General features: G+C 40.3%; 1 protein-coding gene across 1 annotated transcript in view; it reads left to right on the top strand.

Moving 5' to 3' along the window:
- Positions 1 to 21,423, top strand: part of RAB3GAP1 (RAB3 GTPase activating protein catalytic subunit 1) — a 465,696-nt gene that overhangs the window by 331,327 nt on the left and 112,946 nt on the right. The window contains exons 18-19 of the mRNA XM_086954315.1: positions 2,472 to 2,670; positions 19,047 to 19,387. Of these exons, the coding sequence (XP_086810441.1) occupies positions 2,472 to 2,670; positions 19,047 to 19,387 (540 nt within the window). The remainder of the gene's footprint in view (positions 1 to 2,471; positions 2,671 to 19,046; positions 19,388 to 21,423) is intronic.

Here is a 21,423-nt window from a genome sequence, read left to right as displayed (position 1 = left end):
GTAGTGCGGTTATAATGGCAAACAGTGGCATTACTTGGCTATCAGCCAGAAAGCGATGCCTATCTGTTTTTTGGAGCTTAGGGGTACAGAGAAAAGGGTAAATAGAATACAAGAAAACAAGAGCATTACATTTAGTGAAATGGATGCCATGCATTGGGTTAATTGATTGTGAAAGACATCTTTACAATAGTACAAATGTTCATCAAAGAGTGTGTCCGTAATTAAATAGTATTTTGTTTATAAGATACACTGTACCAACATAATTGTCTCTAGGAACAGGAATAGAATTAATAACAGTATTATTGGTTAAACAGCACATGCTATACCATTACATTCGCTGCAGTAAAGAGAACCTTTATAGATGTTTTTGATTTTTTAAAAGAAAGGTTTTTTTACTGCCTTCCTGGAGCTCATACATGCTAGTTTTTCTTTGATATTGATATCTACGGGTAAAGAAGTCCAGGTTTTACAACCCCTCTACTGAGAATCTCTAATCCCCTATCCATCAGAGGCTGGCGTGGATTAATAAGTAGATCAAAATGGCCTGACCTAAGGTTGCAAAATAGATGGTAGAAGGGTATTTCCTATTACATGTACAGTGGTTCTCTTGCATTGATGCAACTGAGTATCACACATATTACTTCTCTTGAGATACTGATACATTTCCTTAAATTTAAGGCTTATCCTGTTGCCAAATTTTGATTGTTTAGAAATTATAATCGAACCAATGATGCTCCTTATGCTACTTTTTTTCCACCCGTGATAGGGGGTTATTTGAATTTCCTTAGGCAGAAAATAAAGAGCTTGCTACAGGTCCAGTATGTGCATCAAAAATAAATGAAGTATCCCCAGTTACTGCTCCTTTCCGAGTCTTTTTATTTATTTATAGAGCGCAACTTTCATCTGATAGGATATCACTGCGCTAAAAGAGCAAGATCTCATGGTAGAGGTGAAATGGGGTACAGGGTGCTGCTGGAAGGTCTGACATTAGACCTTGGGGAACAAATGGGTTTTGAGCTTCTTTCTAAATGACATGTAATCTTCAGTGAGATGTAGGTCCAGTGGCAGTTTATTCCATTGATTGGCAGGCAGGTATGAAAAGGTGCGACCTCCTGCCCTTGCTTTTCTTATAAGTTTTGTCTTAGCTTGCGCCTGATAGCATGACTTCGGGCAACTGGTTGGGGCGTAGAATTGGACTTGGTTTGAATCTTGCTCTTTGACATACGGGCAGCCAGTGGAGCTGTCTCATGCAATTGGATGCTGAGCTATATCTGCTTTTATTGCGCACCAGTTTTGCGGCTGCATTTTGTATCACCTGCATGCGTGCAAACAGGTAGTCCACCATGCCCACGAACCATGCGTTCCCGTAATCCAGCTTACTACTGAATAGGGCTTATGTGCTTGTTCTTCTGCATTCCAATGGAACCAGGGTAAGAGCCTTTTTAGGAGCTTCAGAGTGGCGAAGCATCTTCTGCACAGGGCCCGCACATGGCCCTGCATGGTTAGGCTGTTATCGATAAGGATGCCCACGTTTTTTGCGCACTGCTTGGGTGCCAGGGTGTCTGTCGCCCAATGAGTGGGGCCACCATGATGCATCCCATAGTAGGTTGGCTCCTCCAAAGAGCAGGATTTCTGATTTTTCAGGGTTCAGTTTTAAACAGTGTTCTGACATCCAGGTCGCCATCTCAGAGAGGCAGTTGTTCAATTTTATCCTTGTGTCCAAAAGCCTTTCTTCAATGGCTATAACCAGTTGTGTGTCATCCGCATAGGAGCAAATACTAAAACCCCATGTTCGAGGCATATGAGCTGTAGATCATGTTTTAGCATAGATCGCCATCTGGTGTTGGGTCCGAATGTTTACACCTTGTTTTTGTTCGAAGAAGTCTTTGCAGTCCCGAGAAGTGTGCCACTTCCCACGCCATCGGCACCAAAGACCCCTTCGACACCGAAAACCTCGGAGCCGAAACCCTCCAAAATAAAATATTTGGAATAGATATCGTCCAAACCTAAAGGCTCGGAGCCGAAACGCTCCACACCTAAAAGCTCAGAGCCAACACCCTCCGTTCTGAAAAGTTCAGAGACGAAACATGGCACTCCGAATACTCCACAGCCTAAACCGTCTAAAACTAAGCATTCAGATTCAAAACACTCTGCACCCAAAGACACTGAGCCCAAATGTTCCATTCCTAAAGGAAAAGACACTCCTTCCAAGGAACTTCCATCCGAAGACGCACCTCTGGATCCAAGAACAAAAAAGACTTAGTATTGATCCGGAAACTGGACACCTTCTGGCTACTCTTCCTAAAAAATGGAAGTTAGACCTCTCAGAAGATGCCCCTATACCGCTGAAGGAAAAAAGAGATATGGGTACTAACCCTTCTCCCCCTTACATAACTCCCTCTCCTCCTCCTATTCCCAATTTACACATTACACCATCAAATTTGCCACCTCCAATTTTACTTGAACCACAGGATGACGATTTTGGAGATGGGGATGACTATCATGATACCCCACAAGATCTGTACATACCACATGACACTGATCCCTGGGAAGATTCTAATAAGGATCCAGATCAACCTAATGGCCCTGACCTGTATCCCTCCAGACCCTCCCGACCTGGTGACAACATTGGCTTTGCACAACTTATCAACAGAGCTGACCAATATCATGGTATGGAGCTACATACAGACCCTCTAAAGAGGATTTTCTTGTAGAAACATTCACACACTCACAAAGGTCTACTAACACTTTGCCCATGCTGATGGGCATGGTAAAACGTAACAACGAGGTATTCAGAGACCCAGTTAGAGCCAGGATCCTGACACCTAGAGTGGATATAAAATACAAGCCCGCTATTACAGACCATGCATACAAAAAAAGTCAGTTGCCTTTAGACTCTCTTGTTGTATCTAATGCCTGCAAGAGAGCTAACTCTCAAACTACAGACAACGTCCCTCCTCCTGATAAGGAGTCTAAACTTATTGGTGCCTCTGGCAAGAAAGTAGCTTCACAGGCTGCTATTATTGGCGTATTGCCAATGCTCAGGCTCTTTTAGCATGCTACGACAGGGCCCACTATGATGAGCTGGAAAAACCCATGCAACATTTGCCAGAGGAGGATAAATTTAAAGTTAACAACCTCATTCAAGAAGGGAAGCTCATCACCAACACTTCCATAAAATGCTCCCTAGATGCAGCGGACACAGCTTCTTGTGCTATCAACACTAGCATACTGTGACACGCTTGGCTTTGAATCTCTGGATTCAAGCAGGAGGTACCATCCTCCATACTTAATCAGCCCTTTGATAAAGAGCATCTTTTCGGGCTAACAGTAGATACTTCATTAGAAAAAATGAAGAAAGACATCGAAACTGCAAAATCCATGGGAGCACTACAATTGGCTTCTAGCAGGGGTACCCTTCATCGCTGCTTTTACAGGGGTGGCTCAAAATCACTGTCATCATAAAATCCCTACTCCTCTTCCAAAGGGAACAACAACTCTAACTCGAGGAGGTTACAGAGGAAATAATAACAAGGTAAGAGGCAGAGGGAACTCCACCCGTACTTCCCCTGCCAATAAACCGTGACTTCCCTCCACAACCCCGCGATCATTTCATTCCTGTCGGGGGACGTCTCTCACAGTTCCTACTTGTCTGGAATTCAATCACCTCAGACAAGTGGGTAATACAAATGATCCAATACGGTTATTGCCTGGAACTTACCAGCACTCCACCAGCAATCCTTCAGAGAGAGCGTGCAATGTCTCCAGAACATCTCACCCTGTTAAAACAGGAGGTCCTCTCTCCTTTTAGACAAACATGCAATAGAACCGGTCCCATTATGTCATCAAGGGACGGGAGTGTACTCCATATACTTTTTGATTCCAAAAAAAGCCTACTCCCTCAGGCCCATACTGGACCTCAGACAGCTAAACCTTTACATCCAATCAGACCACTTCCACATGATTACCCTTCAACAGGTGCTCCCATTTCTTCAGCAAGGCGACTTTCTTTCCACTCTAGATTTAAAGGACGCCTACTTCCATATTCCCATTCACCCAGCTCACAGGAAATACCTCAGGATTGTGGTGGACGGACGACATTACCAATTCAAAGTCGTCCCATTCGGGGTAACTACAGCACCAAGAGTCTTCACCAAGTGGCTGGCAGTGGTCACAGCTCATTTAAGGAGACAACACATTCACGTCTTCCCTTACGTAGATGACTGGCTAATAAAAGCCAAGTCGCAACACAGCTGCATACACCACACTCACAAAACAGTTCAGCTGCTTCACGACTTGGGATTCACTGTCAACCTCACCAAGTCTCATCTTCAACCCTCCAACACGCAAGCGTACCTAGGAGCCCCAATAAACACTTGCAAAGCTCTAGCGTACCCCAACCCAGTCAGAATATGCAACGTGCAAACCCTAATATCACAATTTCAACCGTAGCACTCACTATCAGCCCGATTGTTTATACAGTTGATCGGAATAATGGTGTCTTGCATTCTAATTGTTCCTTATGCAATACTCCAAATGCGTCCCCTACAGGAATGCTTAACGTCAGTGGAACCAGGCTCAAGGTTAGTTAACCGATCTGGTGTTGGTGGACGGCCACACTCATAGCTCTCTGCAGTGGTGAAATGCACAAAACCTTTCCAAAGGGCGGCCATTCATCGACCCGGTTCCACAGATAGTGCTCACAGCAGACGCATCCCTCACCGGTTGGGGAGCTCATCTTCAAAAACATACCATTCAGTGCATGTGGACTCTACAACAAAAACAACTCTACATAAACCATCTGGAGCTACTAGAAATTTTTCTAGCACTGAAAGCTTTTCAGAAACTATCCAGATCAAGTAGGCAAAGCTGTCCTAGTTCGTACAGACAACATGACAGCAATGTACTACATACGAAAACAGGGGGGGGACACACTCTCTACAGCTTCCACACCTAGCTCAAAGCATATGGAGATGGGCCATACCTCAAAAAAATATGTCTCCTTGCAGAACATCTCCCAGGAGTAAACAATCAAATTGCAGATCTGCTCAGTCTTCAAAAATAACAGATCCACAAATGGGAACTACACCCTCAAATTCGTCTCCCATTTTTTCAAATGTGGGGCTGCCCAGAGATAGATCTGTTCGCCACACACCTCAACACAAAATGCCCAAACTTCGTGTCCAGGTATCAAAACCCATTGTCCAAAGGCAAAGCGCTATGGGTCAATTGGTCAGGGATATTTGCTTATGCTTTTCCACCTCTCCCGCTAATTCCATTAGTGGGTCGGAAGCTCAAGCAACATTCCCTTACAATGATCCTAGTTGCTCCCACATGCGCTCGACGACCCTGTTGGATATATCAATAGTTCCTCATCAAAAACTACATCTCTCCCCCAAGCTTATAACTCAGAACCATGGAGAGATAAGGCATCCAGATCCTAGTCAACTCAACCATGCGATCTGGCACCTGAAATCAAAGAGTTTGGCTACCTTAATCTCCTGCCATACTGCAGGAACGTCATTAAAGAGGCTAGGCGCCCTACCACAAGAGCATGCTATGCAGCAAAATGGAAACGATTTGTAATTTATTGTAATAACAATTAAATCAATCCGCTTGATACTTCAATTAAAAACATCATTTGCTATCTGTTGCACATACAGCGGGCTAACTTAGCATATACATCAATAAGGCTGCATCTTGCTGCAATAGGGGCTTAACAACCAAACAGACACTTGTCCTTTTTTCGTGTACCCACTGTCAAAGCCTTTATGGAAGGACTCAAGAGAATCATTCCTCCTAGACGGCCACCTCCTCCTGTGTGGAATCTTAATATAGGCCTTACTAGACTCATGTGCCCACCATTTGAGCCGTTGCACAAATGTGAACTACAATTTCTAACGTGGAAGGTAGCCTTCCTCATAGCCATCACATCTCTTAGGAGAGTTGGGGAGCTCCAGGCACTAACCATACAAGAACCATTGTTTCAAATTCACCAAAATAAAGTGGCTCTTAGGACTAACTCGAAATGTTTACCCAAGGTCGTTTCTGCCTTTCATCTCATCCAGTCTGTTGAGTTACCCATGTTTTTCCCCAACCAGACTCAGTGGCAGAACGTGCCCTTCACACATTAGATGTTAAAAGAGCATAACTTTATTACATTGAGAGAACAAAATATTTTAGGAAAACCCAACAACTCTTTCTTGCTTTTTCACCACCGCATAAAGGCCACTCCTATATCAAAAGCAGGTATTGCACAGTGGATAGTTAAGTGCATACAAATATGCTACATTAAAACTTAAACGCACATTAACAATTCCCCCTAGAGCGCACTGCACTCTACACGCAAAGTAGGGGCTTCCATGGCATTCTTAGGGGGACATACCCTTAGATCAGTGGTTCCCAAACTTTTTGACCTACGGCTCCCTTGATCAATTTGCCATTGTCCGCGGCTCCCCATTAACAAATTTTTGTGTGTGTGCGTGTAATCCCGGCCTCGGCAGCACTTACATTTTAATACCTGAAAATAATTGGGATGAAGGTAGGGAGAATAGTGCATGCAATGCAAAGATATGTCTACTCTCACTTTTCAGAATATGTGTCCGCCCTCTAGCCATACAGTGGCTGCATCTGTTTGCGATTAAACTGAAGCTGGACACTTCCAGCTGAATCCAGGGGCGCTGGGGGCCGCGGGCACAGTTTGGAAACCACTGGTATAGTTCCTTACATCTGCTAGTTAGTGATCCATATAATATACAATCAGGAAACGCAAAGGCTTGTTCGCTTTGTTATTTTCCTGTCACATTATGCCAGGTCAGTAACCTACCACTGAGGTTCATTTGGACACGAAGCTCACTCATAAGGCTTACATGTGTCCAGTTCAATTCCAGTAGTAAAGGAAGGTCTAATCATGTCAAAAAAGACTAAGCCTATTTTTGTAGCCCTGGATTCATGTACTAAAACCAATCAAAAGAATGCTAAGGCATTCATAGTACTGCTGGTGCTATTCCTCCAATTAAGGAAGTTAGTGCTGTTAAATACTGTCTGCCTATTTAAACCACTGTAATTAGCAGCAAAACATCAGCAATAGCCACATTATGGAGTACTGTTGTCATGAAGGAGAGCGACTGGATTGGAATTACACAGGGTCGTATTCAGGGCTAAGAAAGTCAAACTGAAGGTATTAGATGGTAATGTGGGGGCTATGCAGCCCCAATCTTTTATTCTTCATAAATACTGAAAAAAATGGACAGAAACATAAATAAATTAGAAGATCCAATCCCGTGGGCATTGGTTACTGAACCACAAGTGTTTTTTGATTATACAATCAATCTTAATGTCCTTGTGCCATCGACTTGGGTATGTCCTCTGAGACGATATGTCAATTCCAGTGGCCTGTGCTCATAAAAAATACCCAAATACCAAACTGTTCCCTGTCCTGCTGTCCTCACGTGGGAATTGTTCAGCAGCTGCTTAAACAAACTGAAAACACTCTCAATGAGGGCAACGTCTGCTACCGTGTATTTCTTCACTCATGATAAATTATTACACTAAGGGCTAGATGTAGGTAGAATAGATTTACCGAATTTTAATTACCGAATTTTACCGATTCGGTAATTAAAAATCGGTAAATCTAAGGGGTGGGTATGTAGGTATTCCAGATGTACTGGAATACCGAATCGGAAGAATTAGGTATTTACCGATTCGGTAAATACCGAATCGGTAATGCCCATTCATTCCTATGGGCTTTGAAGCCCATAGGAATGAATGGGCATTACCGATTCGGTATTTACCGAATCGGTAAATACCGAATTTCACAAGGGTGCAGGAGGTGTCACTTTGACACCCTCTGGCACCCCAAAAATAGGCATGTGCGCCATGTGGCACACAGACATGCCCTAAGGGCATGTATGTCTGTCACATTGCTAGGTGTGCATGCACACATGTGCATGCACACCTGAATTCGGTATTTTAACACCCAATTGGATTGGGTGTTAAAATACCGAATTTGTAGGGCCTTTGGGACTCAGAAGAGTCCCACCTACATCTGGTATTTACCGAATCGGTAAAAATACTGATTCGGTATTTTACAGAATCGGTAAATTTACTGAATCGGTAAATTTACCGATTCTGTAAAATTATGCCCCTACATACCATTTCTGAAATACCGGTCGGTAACGGCCGAAAATACCGATTTTCGGCCGTTACCGACCGACCTACATCTGGCCCCTAATGACACATTTTGTAATTGTAATTATAATTGTATTTATATATTGCACACAACCCCCAACAAGGCCTTTTTGTTATTTTTGCACGTTAGAGCTATCTGGCCAAAAGTTTCACCTTATTAGTACCAATTAGACACCAAAATACAGCAAGCAAACTAAAGGTGACCAGTCAACATTTCCAAAGGTCCTTCAACTGCTCAGCAAGACGTATTGCTGAGTTTATAGTAAATGTTGGTCTGGTTGAGCTAGAAACAAAGTTGTGTTAAACTCAGCAAGTGATGCACGGGATGACGGGTTGTGTGACAAACGCATCAAATTCATAGATATGCAGAAAACGCAGAGGCCGTGAGATCGCATAAATTATATGGCCATGCTTGTATGTAAGAATTCTTGTACTTCATAAACTTGAAGTTGGAATGCGTCTTAAAATGAGAAAGTATAGATCCCGGGCACTGCTGCTCGGCCTGGAATGAGTAATGGTTTTATGAAAGGTGGTTTTACATATATTTCCTTCCAGATGATGTCAAGCAGCTTCAATAGCAGACTGGACGTTTATCTTCCCGTATTTCCCTCCTCTGCTCTCCCCCCTCCTTGCAGTGAGATGACTCTGTTTATCTCGGCCCACAGGCAGGTGGTAATGATCCTAATGCATTCCTGATCCAGGCAGGCAAAAGGCCTGGGGGGATGATGTATGGCCGACTTTATTGCCCTGCTACTCCCATTCTCTCAAGTACTTCTTCGGATCAATTCCTACTACGGTACGAGGCAGCAAGTGCACCACCTAGCGGTCGCCAGGCACAGCGCAACCGGGCTGTATTCCAGAGGCTGGCGTAACCTAATAATGAACTATGATCACCCTCAACGATCGTAGCGCCCTTGGCTGGTTTTCGCGGCACACAGTTCGGGAACCACTGCCTTAGATGATATTTCCAAAGCTGCAGCATGGTCTACACCACACACATGTGCAAAACACTACTATGTAGATGTGTTAGCGAGACATCAAGCTAGTGTGGGCCAGGCTGTTTTAAGAACACTATTTCAGACCACTGCAACAGATATAGTTTAGCCACCGCTTGGGAGTAACTGCTGTACAGTCTATGCTACAGCATATGATCTACAGCTCATAAGCCTTGAATGGACAATGCTACTTACCCAATATGCATCTGTTCTTGGCATAGAGAGCTGTAGAGCCATATGCGCCCACCCATCTCCCCGGGTACATTTATCTGTTGCAGTATTATCTTACTTCGATACATGGACATCTCTTCTACTCTTACTAACTCCATCACCCTTCCGGCAAAACAATCTGGGGATGGAGTCTATGCCCATGCGCACATGGACATCACTTTCTACTCTTACTAACTAAATCATCACCCTTACAGCAAAACAAGGAGTCACCTACCTCGTGACTGCAAAGACTTCTTCAAACAAAAACAAAGTGCAAACAACCGGACCCAACACCAGATGACAATCTATGCTAAAGCATATGGCACTACAGCTCTATATGCTAAGAACAGATGCATACTGGGTAAGTAGCATTTTCCTTCTCACTAATTTCTGCCAGGGATGATACATAGTTGTATAAATACAGGGGTTTTGTCCTACGTTACCAGGCAGGACACAGTAAACTTTAAATAATACAAAGGTGCCTGGTCTCGAGTTTAGTGCTGTTTTTTAATTGCCAGCAAACTTAGAGCTTCAAATTAATAAGACAGCTCCTGTGTCATTTCACTTATTTTAAATATTCATTTAAACATTCTCTTGAGTTTCAAATGCGAGGTTTTAACACAACCTGACAAAAATTATAAACATTTTGTGCAAAATTATAAACATTTTGTGCAAAACAAAAGCATAATTTGGTACAATTTCATGCATATGCATATGAACAATCAATGCGATTCACTCTTTATGGTGCTTTTATATAAAGGTACACCAGAAACTTCTCACCAATGGCATAAAATAAAAGGGTGTCCTAGGTTGTTGGCTAAGTTGTGGGTCTAAAGATACTCTAGATCCATCCCTTCGTAGGCACTCAAAGTTTCGTCTCCATAACATAAGAAGACTTCCACACTGAAAGTTCATTTCATTGTTCAATCATATTTATTGTTGAATTCATTCGGTATCATTCAAATATGTTTCCTTTTATAATGCAATGATTTTTGGCATTTTCATCATCGTACCAAACATTGTCATTTCAATCAGTCCAATGCATTTCGGGCATGCAAACGTGCCCTTCATCAGGGAAAATGACACTGTCAAAAAATCATAATAATGACATTAATCAAACATAAATTCTCTAGTATATAATGTATAAGTGCTTGTTTGTCAATAAAAATGTGCTTAAAACGGAAGTTTAATAAATGAGTGGAAAAAAGCATGATAACGTGAAGTGCATGCAGGGTATATTTAAGAAATTGATGTGGTTCATGCAAGCTGTTCGTTAAGACTCACATGTCAGAAGTTTCCAAAGGTAGGGAAACCTGTAGAAAAGATACAAAAATAGAACAAAGATCTAGCATCTCTATGTCATATCTATGGCTTTTCTAACGTTCACGCTATCTCAAAGGCAACCGTCTCTGCAACTAACCTGTTGTGGCGTGTAAATGCCGATCCACGCGGGTCCTCTCGTCGGTACGAGCTGGTACATCAAACAGCTGTACGAGTATGTTTTTATAATGAGTTCCGGTCATGTGACTCATGACGCTATGAGCTCATGGAAGAAAGACTATGCGATCGAACGGTCGTCGGTGGTCGCGTGCAAACCGAAGTGCACATTGATATATAGTTCTGGCCAGAACCGTGTATAACGGAAAGCTTATTATAACGCTAGTGATAACCTGAACTCTCTAAAGATTGTAAAAATCATAATAAAAAATTATATTAAGAAAAAAGTTAATGGGGAAAACTCGGGATTCGAACCAAGGAAGATCACATGAGGGGTGTGGGAATTAGTGTTGTGAGCCATCAGAAAGGATGATAAAGGTGGTGTCAAAAAAGTGAGTGTGTGAACACACGCAGTATACACAGGATACAGTCAAAATACAAGCAATTCATATATGTCTTCATAGGTAACAAGCGAATTCGATTCTGTCGTTTAGCCCCATTGGTTTCTGGGTAGATAATTTTTGTATCCAGTAATTCTCTCTCATCAATAAGAAGTTATTATTGTTTCTCCCTTCAATTTTTTGAACTGTTTCCAATATTATGAATTTGATCTGTGAAACGTTGTGGTTTGCTTCTGTAAAATGTTGTGATAATGCTGATTTTGTATTCTTTAGTCTTATGTTCGATCTGTGTTCCGTTAGGCGCACTTTAATGCGTCTCTCTGTTTTTCCCACGTACATTTTGCCACAGGGGCATCTGATTCCATAAATCAAATTGTTTGATTCGCAAGTTGCATTCACTCTTAGTTTAATTGGATAACCTTTGGAGGGGTGATTGATGGTGTTTCCATGTATTATACTGTTACAGTTCCCGCAATTTAAACAGGGTTTTGTCCCAGTGAATGTAATGTTGACTGGAGTTTTTTGTTGTAAAATTTCTCCTAGATTTTTGGCTCTAGTGTATGCAAAGATCGGAGGTTCTCTGAAAGATTGGTTAAAATCAGGTTCCATGTTGAGAATTGACCAGTGTTTCATAATGGCTTGTTTGTATTTCTTGCTCACCGTGGAGTATTTTGATACTACAACCATTCTTGTTTGTTGAGGTTTGGTTTTGCTGGTTAGTAGCTGTTTTCTTTCTATTTGCTCAATCCTCTTTTTAGATTCATCTAATAGCGGTTGTGGATAACCTCTCGTTTTGAATTTTTGAATCATTTCATCCAGTCTGATATTCAGTGTATTTTTGTTCGAAGTGATTCGTTTCACTCTAGCCATCTGTGAGAATGGTAAATTATTAATCAGATTAGGTTGATGGAAGCTGGAGTGTAGCAACATGTTGTTTCGGTCTGTTGGTTTCGTGTACAGATCGGTCACAAATCCCTCAGGTGTTATGGTTATCTTTACATCTAGAAAATTGACAGATATATCAGAAATGTTCCATGTAAGTTGTATTCTTTGGTCATGCTCATTAAATTTCATTAGTTCCATGAGAAGTAGCTCTTGGGTGTTTGTCCATATGATGAAGTAGTCATCGATATATCTAATCAGTAGTTTCAAGTTTTTAGTCCATTCATTATTGGAGAGTATATGACGATTTTCATACCATTCCATGAAAATGTTCGCATACACTGGGGCTGCTGAATTGCCCATGGCCATGCCAGATAGTTGTTGGTACCATGATTCCTCTGCTTTGAAGTAACTATGATATGGAGTGTAGTGCATTGGTTCCATCAAAAAGATTTGAAAGTCATGATCTAATTCTGACTTCAAAAGAGCCGCTTCCATTGCTTCAATGCCCATATCATGGGGGATACTAGTATATAGGCTGCAGACATCTGCTGTACATAGAATTATTTTTTGTGTTGGGTCCCATTGCACTTGTTCAAGGATTTGTAAAAATTGAGTAGTGTCTTTAACATACGTGCGCATGGACTGTACTATAGGTTGACAATACCGGTCTATAAGTTGACCAACTGGTTCATGCAAACTTCCTCTCGTAGACACAATCGGTCGCATGGGAGGGTCATGGATGTTTTTATGTATTTTCGGTTGCATTCTCAATGTAGGACTTTTTGGATCACTGGTGATTAAAAAGTTTTTTGTTCTTTCTTCAATGATACCCTGTTGTAATGCTCCTTGAACGATTTGCTTCAGAATTTTTGCATATTCCAATGTAGGATTTCTATCCAATTTGCAATATGTTTTCTCGTCTGAAATGTGTTCTATGACCTTTTGTTTATACATTTCTGTATTCATGATGACGATGGCGCCACCTTTATCCGCTTTGGTATATGTGATTTTCTCTTTTCTGGCCAATTTGTGTAAGGTGTCAAGATCTTTTTGTGTGATGTTTTTATTTTTTGGTTTTACGTGTTTGATTTTCTTCAAATCCTGTTTCACTAAATTTTCGAATAGGTCCAATGTTTTGTGAGTGGTTGGAGCTTGGAAGGTACTGTGAGGTCTTAATCCTACTAATTGATCTTTTTGTTGTGGTGGTTTCTCAGGTATTGTATTATCAAAAAAATGTCTCAGTTTGAGTTTTCTCATTAATTTAAAAAAACTCACTTCTAATTCCAAATTGTCAGATGTAGTTGTCGGTATAAATGATGTGCCTTTTTGTAGTAAATCCAGTTCATATGGGCTAAGTTGATGATCACTGATGTTAATAACTAGGTGTTTTGTGGAAGGTTCTTTTTGGTTTTCTTCTCCTTCTCCTTCTCTTTGGCAATCACGGTCATACTTCTGGTGTTTGGTGGATCCCTGTCTTTGTCCTTTGCCGGACCCTCGCCTGGGTCTCCTTCTTGTGTTTGGCCTTGGTCTAAAAAAGGACTTGTTTCAGTGACTTTACTGGTAGTTGGTTCTTCTGCAGATGTTTTGTCTTGGGTGACTGGTGTAGGTTGTGACTTACGTGCTCTTTGGCTCGTATCGCTGTCCGATGAAGATGTCTCAGTGTTGGAATTATATGGACGACTTCGACGTTTTTGTGCATATACTTCTGCCCATGTATATACTTCTCCTAAACGATAATCTAAAGTATCTCTTTTGAATTTGCGAATTTTTCGCTCATTTATTTCTTTATGATGGCGATCTATTTGGCTCTTAATGTCGTTTAGGGTAGTTGTTAATTCTTCATCTGACATCATTTTAGATAGTTCTGTAGTAGTTTCCTCTATTTCTGCAGTGAGTTCCTCTAAGATGGTGGATAATTCTTGAATGATTAAGAGAATTAAGTCCAAGGAACATTTGTTCAAAATTTCGTACCAGCGTTCCTGAAACTTTTTTGAATGTTTGCATAGGGACGGTTTTAATGCAATTCGGAGTCCGCGTGGTATGCGTAAGTTCCGGTGATATTTGATGAGAGTGCTAGCATGTAGCTGTTGGTTAGTTCTCCTTTTGGATAAATATAATAATTGTCTGATGTTTTGTTCCTTTGACCGCCCTGTGGTTTCCTGGGTGAGTTCCTCCCTGATTAAAGAGTAGATTTGGTCTGCATCTTTAGATTCAAATGCAAAGGTTGAGGCTCTGGCTTCTGTACTTTTGGAGATCTCCTCGTAGTTACTCATCTTGAAAGCTGAAGTGTGTTAGTTTAATTGATTGCGTGCTATACATCCGCAGGACACTGTGAGTACATAAATTGATTTGGATGAGATGTATGCACTGCTCGTTTTTCACTTGTTTTTGCTATAGGTTACTTAATTTTGTTGGTGCACTAGAAGGTAATGCCGAGGGTCCAACGGCATTTGGTAAACTGGCTAAGTTGTGGGTCTAAAGATACTCTAGATCCATCCCTTCGTAGGCACTCAAAGTTTCGTCTCCATAACATAAGAAGACTTCCACACTGAAAGTTCATTTCATTGTTCAATCATATTTATTGTTGAATTCATTCGGTATCATTCAAATATGTTTCCTTTTATAATGCAATGATTTTTGGCATTTTCATCATCGTACCAAACATTGTCATTTCAATCAGTCCAATGCATTTCGGGCATGCAAACGTGCCCTTCATCAGGGAAAATGACACTGTCAAAAAATCATAATAATGACATTAATCAAACATAAATTCTCTAGTATATAATGTATAAGTGCTTGTTTGTCAATAAAAATGTGCTTAAAACGGAAGTTTAATAAATGAGTGGAAAAAAGCATGATAACGTGAAGTGCATGCAGGGTATATTTAAGAAATTGATGTGGTTCATGCAAGCTGTTCGTTAAGACTCACATGTCAGAAGTTTCCAAAGGTAGGGAAACCTGTAGAAAAGATACAAAAATAGAACAAAGATCTAGCATCTCTATGTCATATCTATGGCTTTTCTAACGTTCACGCTATCTCAAAGGCAACCGTCTCTGCAACTAACCTGTTGTGGCGTGTAAATGCCGATCCACGCGGGTCCTCTCGTCGGTACGAGCTGGTACATCAAACAGCTGTACGAGTATGTTTTTATAATGAGTTCCGGTCATGTGACTCATGACGCTATGAGCTCATGGAAGAAAGACTATGCGATCGAACGGTCGTCGGTGGTCGCGTGCAAACCGAAGTGCACATTGATATATAGTTCTGGCCAGAACCGTGTATAACGGAAAGCTTATTATAACGCTAGTGATAACCTGAACTCTCTAAAGATTGTAAAAATCATAATAAAAAATTATATTAAGAAAAAAGTTAATGGGGAAAACTCGGGATTCGAACCAAGGAAGATCACATGAGGGGTGTGGGAATTAGTGTTGTGAGCCATCAGAAAGGATGATAAAGGTGGTGTCAAAAAAGTGAGTGTGTGAACACACGCAGTATACACAGGATACAGTCAAAATACAAGCAATTCATATATGTCTTCATAGGTAACAAGCGAATTCGATTCTGTCGTTTAGCCCCATTGGTTTCTGGGTAGATAATTTTTGTATCCAGTAATTCTCTCTCATCAATAAGAAGTTATTATTGTTTCTCCCTTCAATTTTTTGAACTGTTTCCAATATTATGAATTTGATCTGTGAAACGTTGTGGTTTGCTTCTGTAAAATGTTGTGATAATGCTGATTTTGTATTCTTTAGTCTTATGTTCGATCTGTGTTCCGTTAGGCGCACTTTAATGCGTCTCTCTGTTTTTCCCACGTACATTTTGCCACAGGGGCATCTGATTCCATAAATCAAATTGTTTGATTCGCAAGTTGCATTCACTCTTAGTTTAATTGGATAACCTTTGGAGGGGTGATTGATGGTGTTTCCATGTATTATACTGTTACAGTTCCCGCAATTTAAACAGGGTTTTGTCCCAGTGAATGTAATGTTGACTGGAGTTTTTTGTTGTAAAATTTCTCCTAGATTTTTGGCTCTAGTGTATGCAAAGATCGGAGGTTCTCTGAAAGATTGGTTAAAATCAGGTTCCATGTTGAGAATTGACCAGTGTTTCATAATGGCTTGTTTGTATTTCTTGCTCACCGTGGAGTATTTTGATACTACAACCATTCTTGTTTGTTGAGGTTTGGTTTTGCTGGTTAGTAGCTGTTTTCTTTCTATTTGCTCAATCCTCTTTTTAGATTCATCTAATAGCGGTTGTGGATAACCTCTCGTTTTGAATTTTTGAATCATTTCATCCAGTCTGATATTCAGTGTATTTTTGTTCGAAGTGATTCGTTTCACTCTAGCCATCTGTGAGAATGGTAAATTATTAATCAGATTAGGTTGATGGAAGCTGGAGTGTAGCAACATGTTGTTTCGGTCTGTTGGTTTCGTGTACAGATCGGTCACAAATCCCTCAGGTGTTATGGTTATCTTTACATCTAGAAAATTGACAGATATATCAGAAATGTTCCATGTAAGTTGTATTCTTTGGTCATGCTCATTAAATTTCATTAGTTCCATGAGAAGTAGCTCTTGGGTGTTTGTCCATATGATGAAGTAGTCATCGATATATCTAATCAGTAGTTTCAAGTTTTTAGTCCATTCATTATTGGAGAGTATATGACGATTTTCATACCATTCCATGAAAATGTTCGCATACACTGGGGCTGCTGAATTGCCCATGGCCATGCCAGATAGTTGTTGGTACCATGATTCCTCTGCTTTGAAGTAACTATGATATAGAGTGTAGTGCATTAGTTCCATCAAAAAGATTTGAAAGTCATGATCTAATTCTGACTTCAAAAGAGCCGCTTCCATTGCTTCAATGCCCATATCATGGGGGATACTAGTATATAGGCTGCAGACATCTGCTGTACATAGAATTATTTTTTGTGTTGGGTCCCATTGCACTTGTTCAAGGATTTGTAAAAATTGAGTAGTGTCTTTAACATACGTGCGCATGGACTGTACTATAGGTTGACAATACCGGTCTATAAGTTGACCAACTGGTTCATGCAAACTTCCTCTCGTAGACACAATCGGTCGCATGGGAGGGTCATGGATGTTTTTATGTATTTTCGGTTGCATTCTCAATGTAGGACTTTTTGGATCACTGGTGATTAAAAAGTTTTTTGTTCTTTCTTCAATGATACCCTGTTGTAATGCTCCTTGAACGATTTGCTTCAGAATTTTTGCATATTCCAATGTAGGATTTCTATCCAATTTGCAATATGTTTTCTCGTCTGAAATGTGTTCTATGACCTTTTGTTTATACATTTCTGTATTCATGATGACGATGGCGCCACCTTTATCCGCTTTGGTATATGTGATTTTCTCTTTTCTGGCCAATTTGTGTAAGGTGTCAAGATCTTTTTGTGTGATGTTTTTATTTTTTGGTTTTACGTGTTTGATTTTCTTCAAATCCTGTTTCACTAAATTTTCGAATAGGTCCAATGTTTTGTGAGTGGTTGGAGCTTGGAAGGTACTGTGAGGTCTTAATCCTACTAATTGATCTTTTTGTTGTGGTGGTTTCTCAGGTATTGTATTATCAAAAAAATGTCTCAGTTTGAGTTTTCTCATTAATTTAAAAAAACTCACTTCTAATTCCAAATTGTCAGATGTAGTTGTCGGTATAAATGATGTGCCTTTTTGTAGTAAATCCAGTTCATATGGGCTAAGTTGATGATCACTGATGTTAATAACTAGGTGTTTTGTGGAAGGTTCTTTTTGGTTTTCTTCTCCTTCTCCTTCTCTTTGGCAATCACGGTCATACTTCTGGTGTTTGGTGGATCCCTGTCTTTGTCCTTTGCCGGACCCTCGCCTGGGTCTCCTTCTTGTGTTTGGCCTTGGTCTAAAAAAGGACTTGTTTCAGTGACTTTACTGGTAGTTGGTTCTTCTGCAGATGTTTTGTCTTGGGTGACTGGTGTAGGTTGTGACTTACGTGCTCTTTGGCTCGTATCGCTGTCCGATGAAGATGTCTCAGTGTTGGAATTATATGGACGACTTCGACGTTTTTGTGCATATACTTCTGCCCATGTATATACTTCTCCTAAACGATAATCTAAAGTATCTCTTTTGAATTTGCGAATTTTTCGCTCATTTATTTCTTTATGATGGCGATCTATTTGGCTCTTAATGTCGTTTAGGGTAGTTGTTAATTCTTCATCTGACATCATTTTAGATAGTTCTGTAGTAGTTTCCTCTATTTCTGCAGTGAGTTCCTCTAAGATGGTGGATAATTCTTGAATGATTAAGAGAATTAAGTCCAAGGAACATTTGTTCAAAATTTCGTACCAGCGTTCCTGAAACTTTTTTGAATGTTTGCATAGGGACGGTTTTAATGCAATTCGGAGTCCGCGTGGTATGCGTAAGTTCCGGTGATATTTGATGAGAGTGCTAGCATGTAGCTGTTGGTTAGTTCTCCTTTTGGATAAATATAATAATTGTCTGATGTTTTGTTCCTTTGACCGCCCTGTGGTTTCCTGGGTGAGTTCCTCCCTGATTAAAGAGTAGATTTGGTCTGCATCTTTAGATTCAAATGCAAAGGTTGAGGCTCTGGCTTCTGTACTTTTGGAGATCTCCTCGTAGTTACTCATCTTGAAAGCTGAAGTGTGTTAGTTTAATTGTTTGGTTTAATTGATTGATTGATTCAGCAGCCCCAGTGTATGCGAACATTTTCATGGAATGGTATGAAAATCGTCATATACTCTCCAATAATGAATGGACTAAAAACTTGAAACTACTGATTAGATATATCGATGACTACTTCATCATATGGACAAACACCCAAGAGCTACTTCTCATGGAACTAATGAAATTTAATGAGCATGACCAAAGATACAACTTACATGGAACATTTCTGATATATCTGTCAATTTTCTAGATGTAAAGATAACCATAACACCTGAGGGATTTGTGACCGATCTGTACACGAAACCAACAGACCGAAACAACATGTTGCTACACTCCAGCTTCCATCAACCTAATCTGATTAATAATTTACCATTCTCACAGATGGCTAGAGTGAAACGAATCACTTCGAACAAAAATACACTGAATATCAGACTGGATGAAATGATTCAAAAATTCAAAACGAGAGGTTATCCACAACCGCTATTAGATGAATCTAAAAAGAGGATTGAGCAAATAGAAAGAAAACAGCTACTAACCAGCAAAACCAAACCTCAACAAACAAGAATGGTTGTAGTATCAAAATACTCCACGGTGAGCAAGAAATACAAACAAGCCATTATGAAACACTGGTCAATTCTCAACATGGAACCTGATTTTAACCAATCTTTCAGAGAACCTCCGATCTTTGCATACACTAGAGCCAAAAATCTAGGAGAAATTTTACAACAAAAAACTCCAGTCAACATTACATTCACTGGGACAAAACCCTGTTTAAATTGCGGGAACTGTAACAGTATAATACATGGAAACACCATCAATCACCCCTCAAAGGTTATCCAATTAAACTAAGAGTGAATGCAACTTGCGAATCAAACAATTTGATTTATGGAATCAGATGCCCTGTGGCAAAATGTACGTGGGAAAAACAGAGAGACGCATTAAAGTGCGCCTAACGGAACACAGATCGAACATAAGACTAAAGAATACAAAATCAGCATTATCACAACATTTTACAGAAGCAAACCACAACGTTTCACAGATCAAATTCATAATATTGGAAACAGTTCAAAAAATTGAAGGAGAAACAATAATAACTTCTTATTGATGAGAGAGAATTACTGGATACAAAATTATCTACCAGAAACCAATGGGGCTAAACGACAGAATCGAATTCGCTTGTTACCTATGAAGACATATATGAATTGCTTGTATTTTGACTGTATCCTGTGTATACTGCGTGTGTTCACACACTCACTTTTTTGACACCACCTTTATCATCCTTTCTGATGGCTCACAACACTAATTCCCACACCCCTCATGTGATCTTCCTTGGTTCGAATCCCGAGTTTTCCCCATTAACTTTTTTCTTAATATAATTTTTTATTATGATTTTTACAATCTTTAGAGAGTTCAGGTTATCACTAGCGTTATAATAAGCTTTCCGTTATACACGGTTCTGGCCAGAACTATATATCAATGTGCACTTCGGTTTGCACGCGACCACCGACGACCGTTCGATCGCATAGTCTTTCTTCCATGAGCTCATAGCGTCATGAGTCACATGGACCGGAATCATTATAAAAACATACTCGTACAGCTGTTTGATGTACCAGCTCGTACCGACGAGAGGACCCGCGTGGATCGGCATTTACACGCCACAACAGGTTAGTTGCAGAGACGGTTGCCTTTGAGATAGCGTGAACGTTAGAAAAGCCATAGATATGACATAGAGATGCTAGATCTTTGTTCTATTTTTTATCTTTTCTACAGGTTTCCCTACCTTTGGAAACTTCTGACATGTGAGTCTTAACGAACAGCTTGCATGAACCACATCAATTTCTTAAATATACCCTGCATGCACTTCACGTTATCATGCTTTTTTCCACTCATTTATTAAACTTCCGTTTAAGCACATTTTTATTGACAAACAAGCACTTATACATTATATACTAGAGAATTTATGTTTGATTAATGTCATTATTATGATTTTTTGACAGTGTCATTTTCCCTGATGAAGGCACGTTTGCATGCCCGAAATGCATTGGACTGATTGAAATGACAATGTTTGGTACGATGATGAAATGCCAAAAATCATTGCATTATAAAAGGAAACATATTTGAATGATACCGAATGAATTCAACAATAAATATGATTGAACAATGAAATGAACTTTCAGTGTGGAAGTCTTCTTATGTTATGGAGACGAAACTTTGAGTGCCTACGAAGGGATGGATCTAGAGTATCTTTAGACCCACAACTTAGCCAGTTTACCAAATGCCGTTGGACCTCGGCATTACCTCTAGTGCACCAACAAAATTAAGTAACCTATAGCAAAAACAAGTGAAAAACGAGCAGTGCATACATCTCATCCAAATCAATTTATGTACTCACAGTGTCCTGCGGATGTATAGCACGCAATCAATTAAACTAACACACTTCAGCTTTCAAGATGAGTAACTACGAGGAGATCTCCAAAAGTACAGAAGCCAGAGCCTCAACCTTTGCATTTGAATCTAAAGATGCAGACCAAATCTACTCTTTAATCAGGGAGGAACTCACCCAGGAAACCACAGGGCGGTCAAAGGAACAAAACATCAGACAATTATTATATTTATCCAAAAGGAGA

Source organism: Lissotriton vulgaris, chromosome 2_1 (genome assembly GCF_964263255.1).
Source record: "Lissotriton vulgaris chromosome 2_1, aLisVul1.2, whole genome shotgun sequence".
In the NCBI taxonomy this organism is placed as follows: Eukaryota; Metazoa; Chordata; class Amphibia; order Caudata; family Salamandridae; genus Lissotriton; species Lissotriton vulgaris.
Note: the sequence above shows the minus strand (reverse complement) of the source record. Positions and strands in the feature narration are given on the sequence as shown.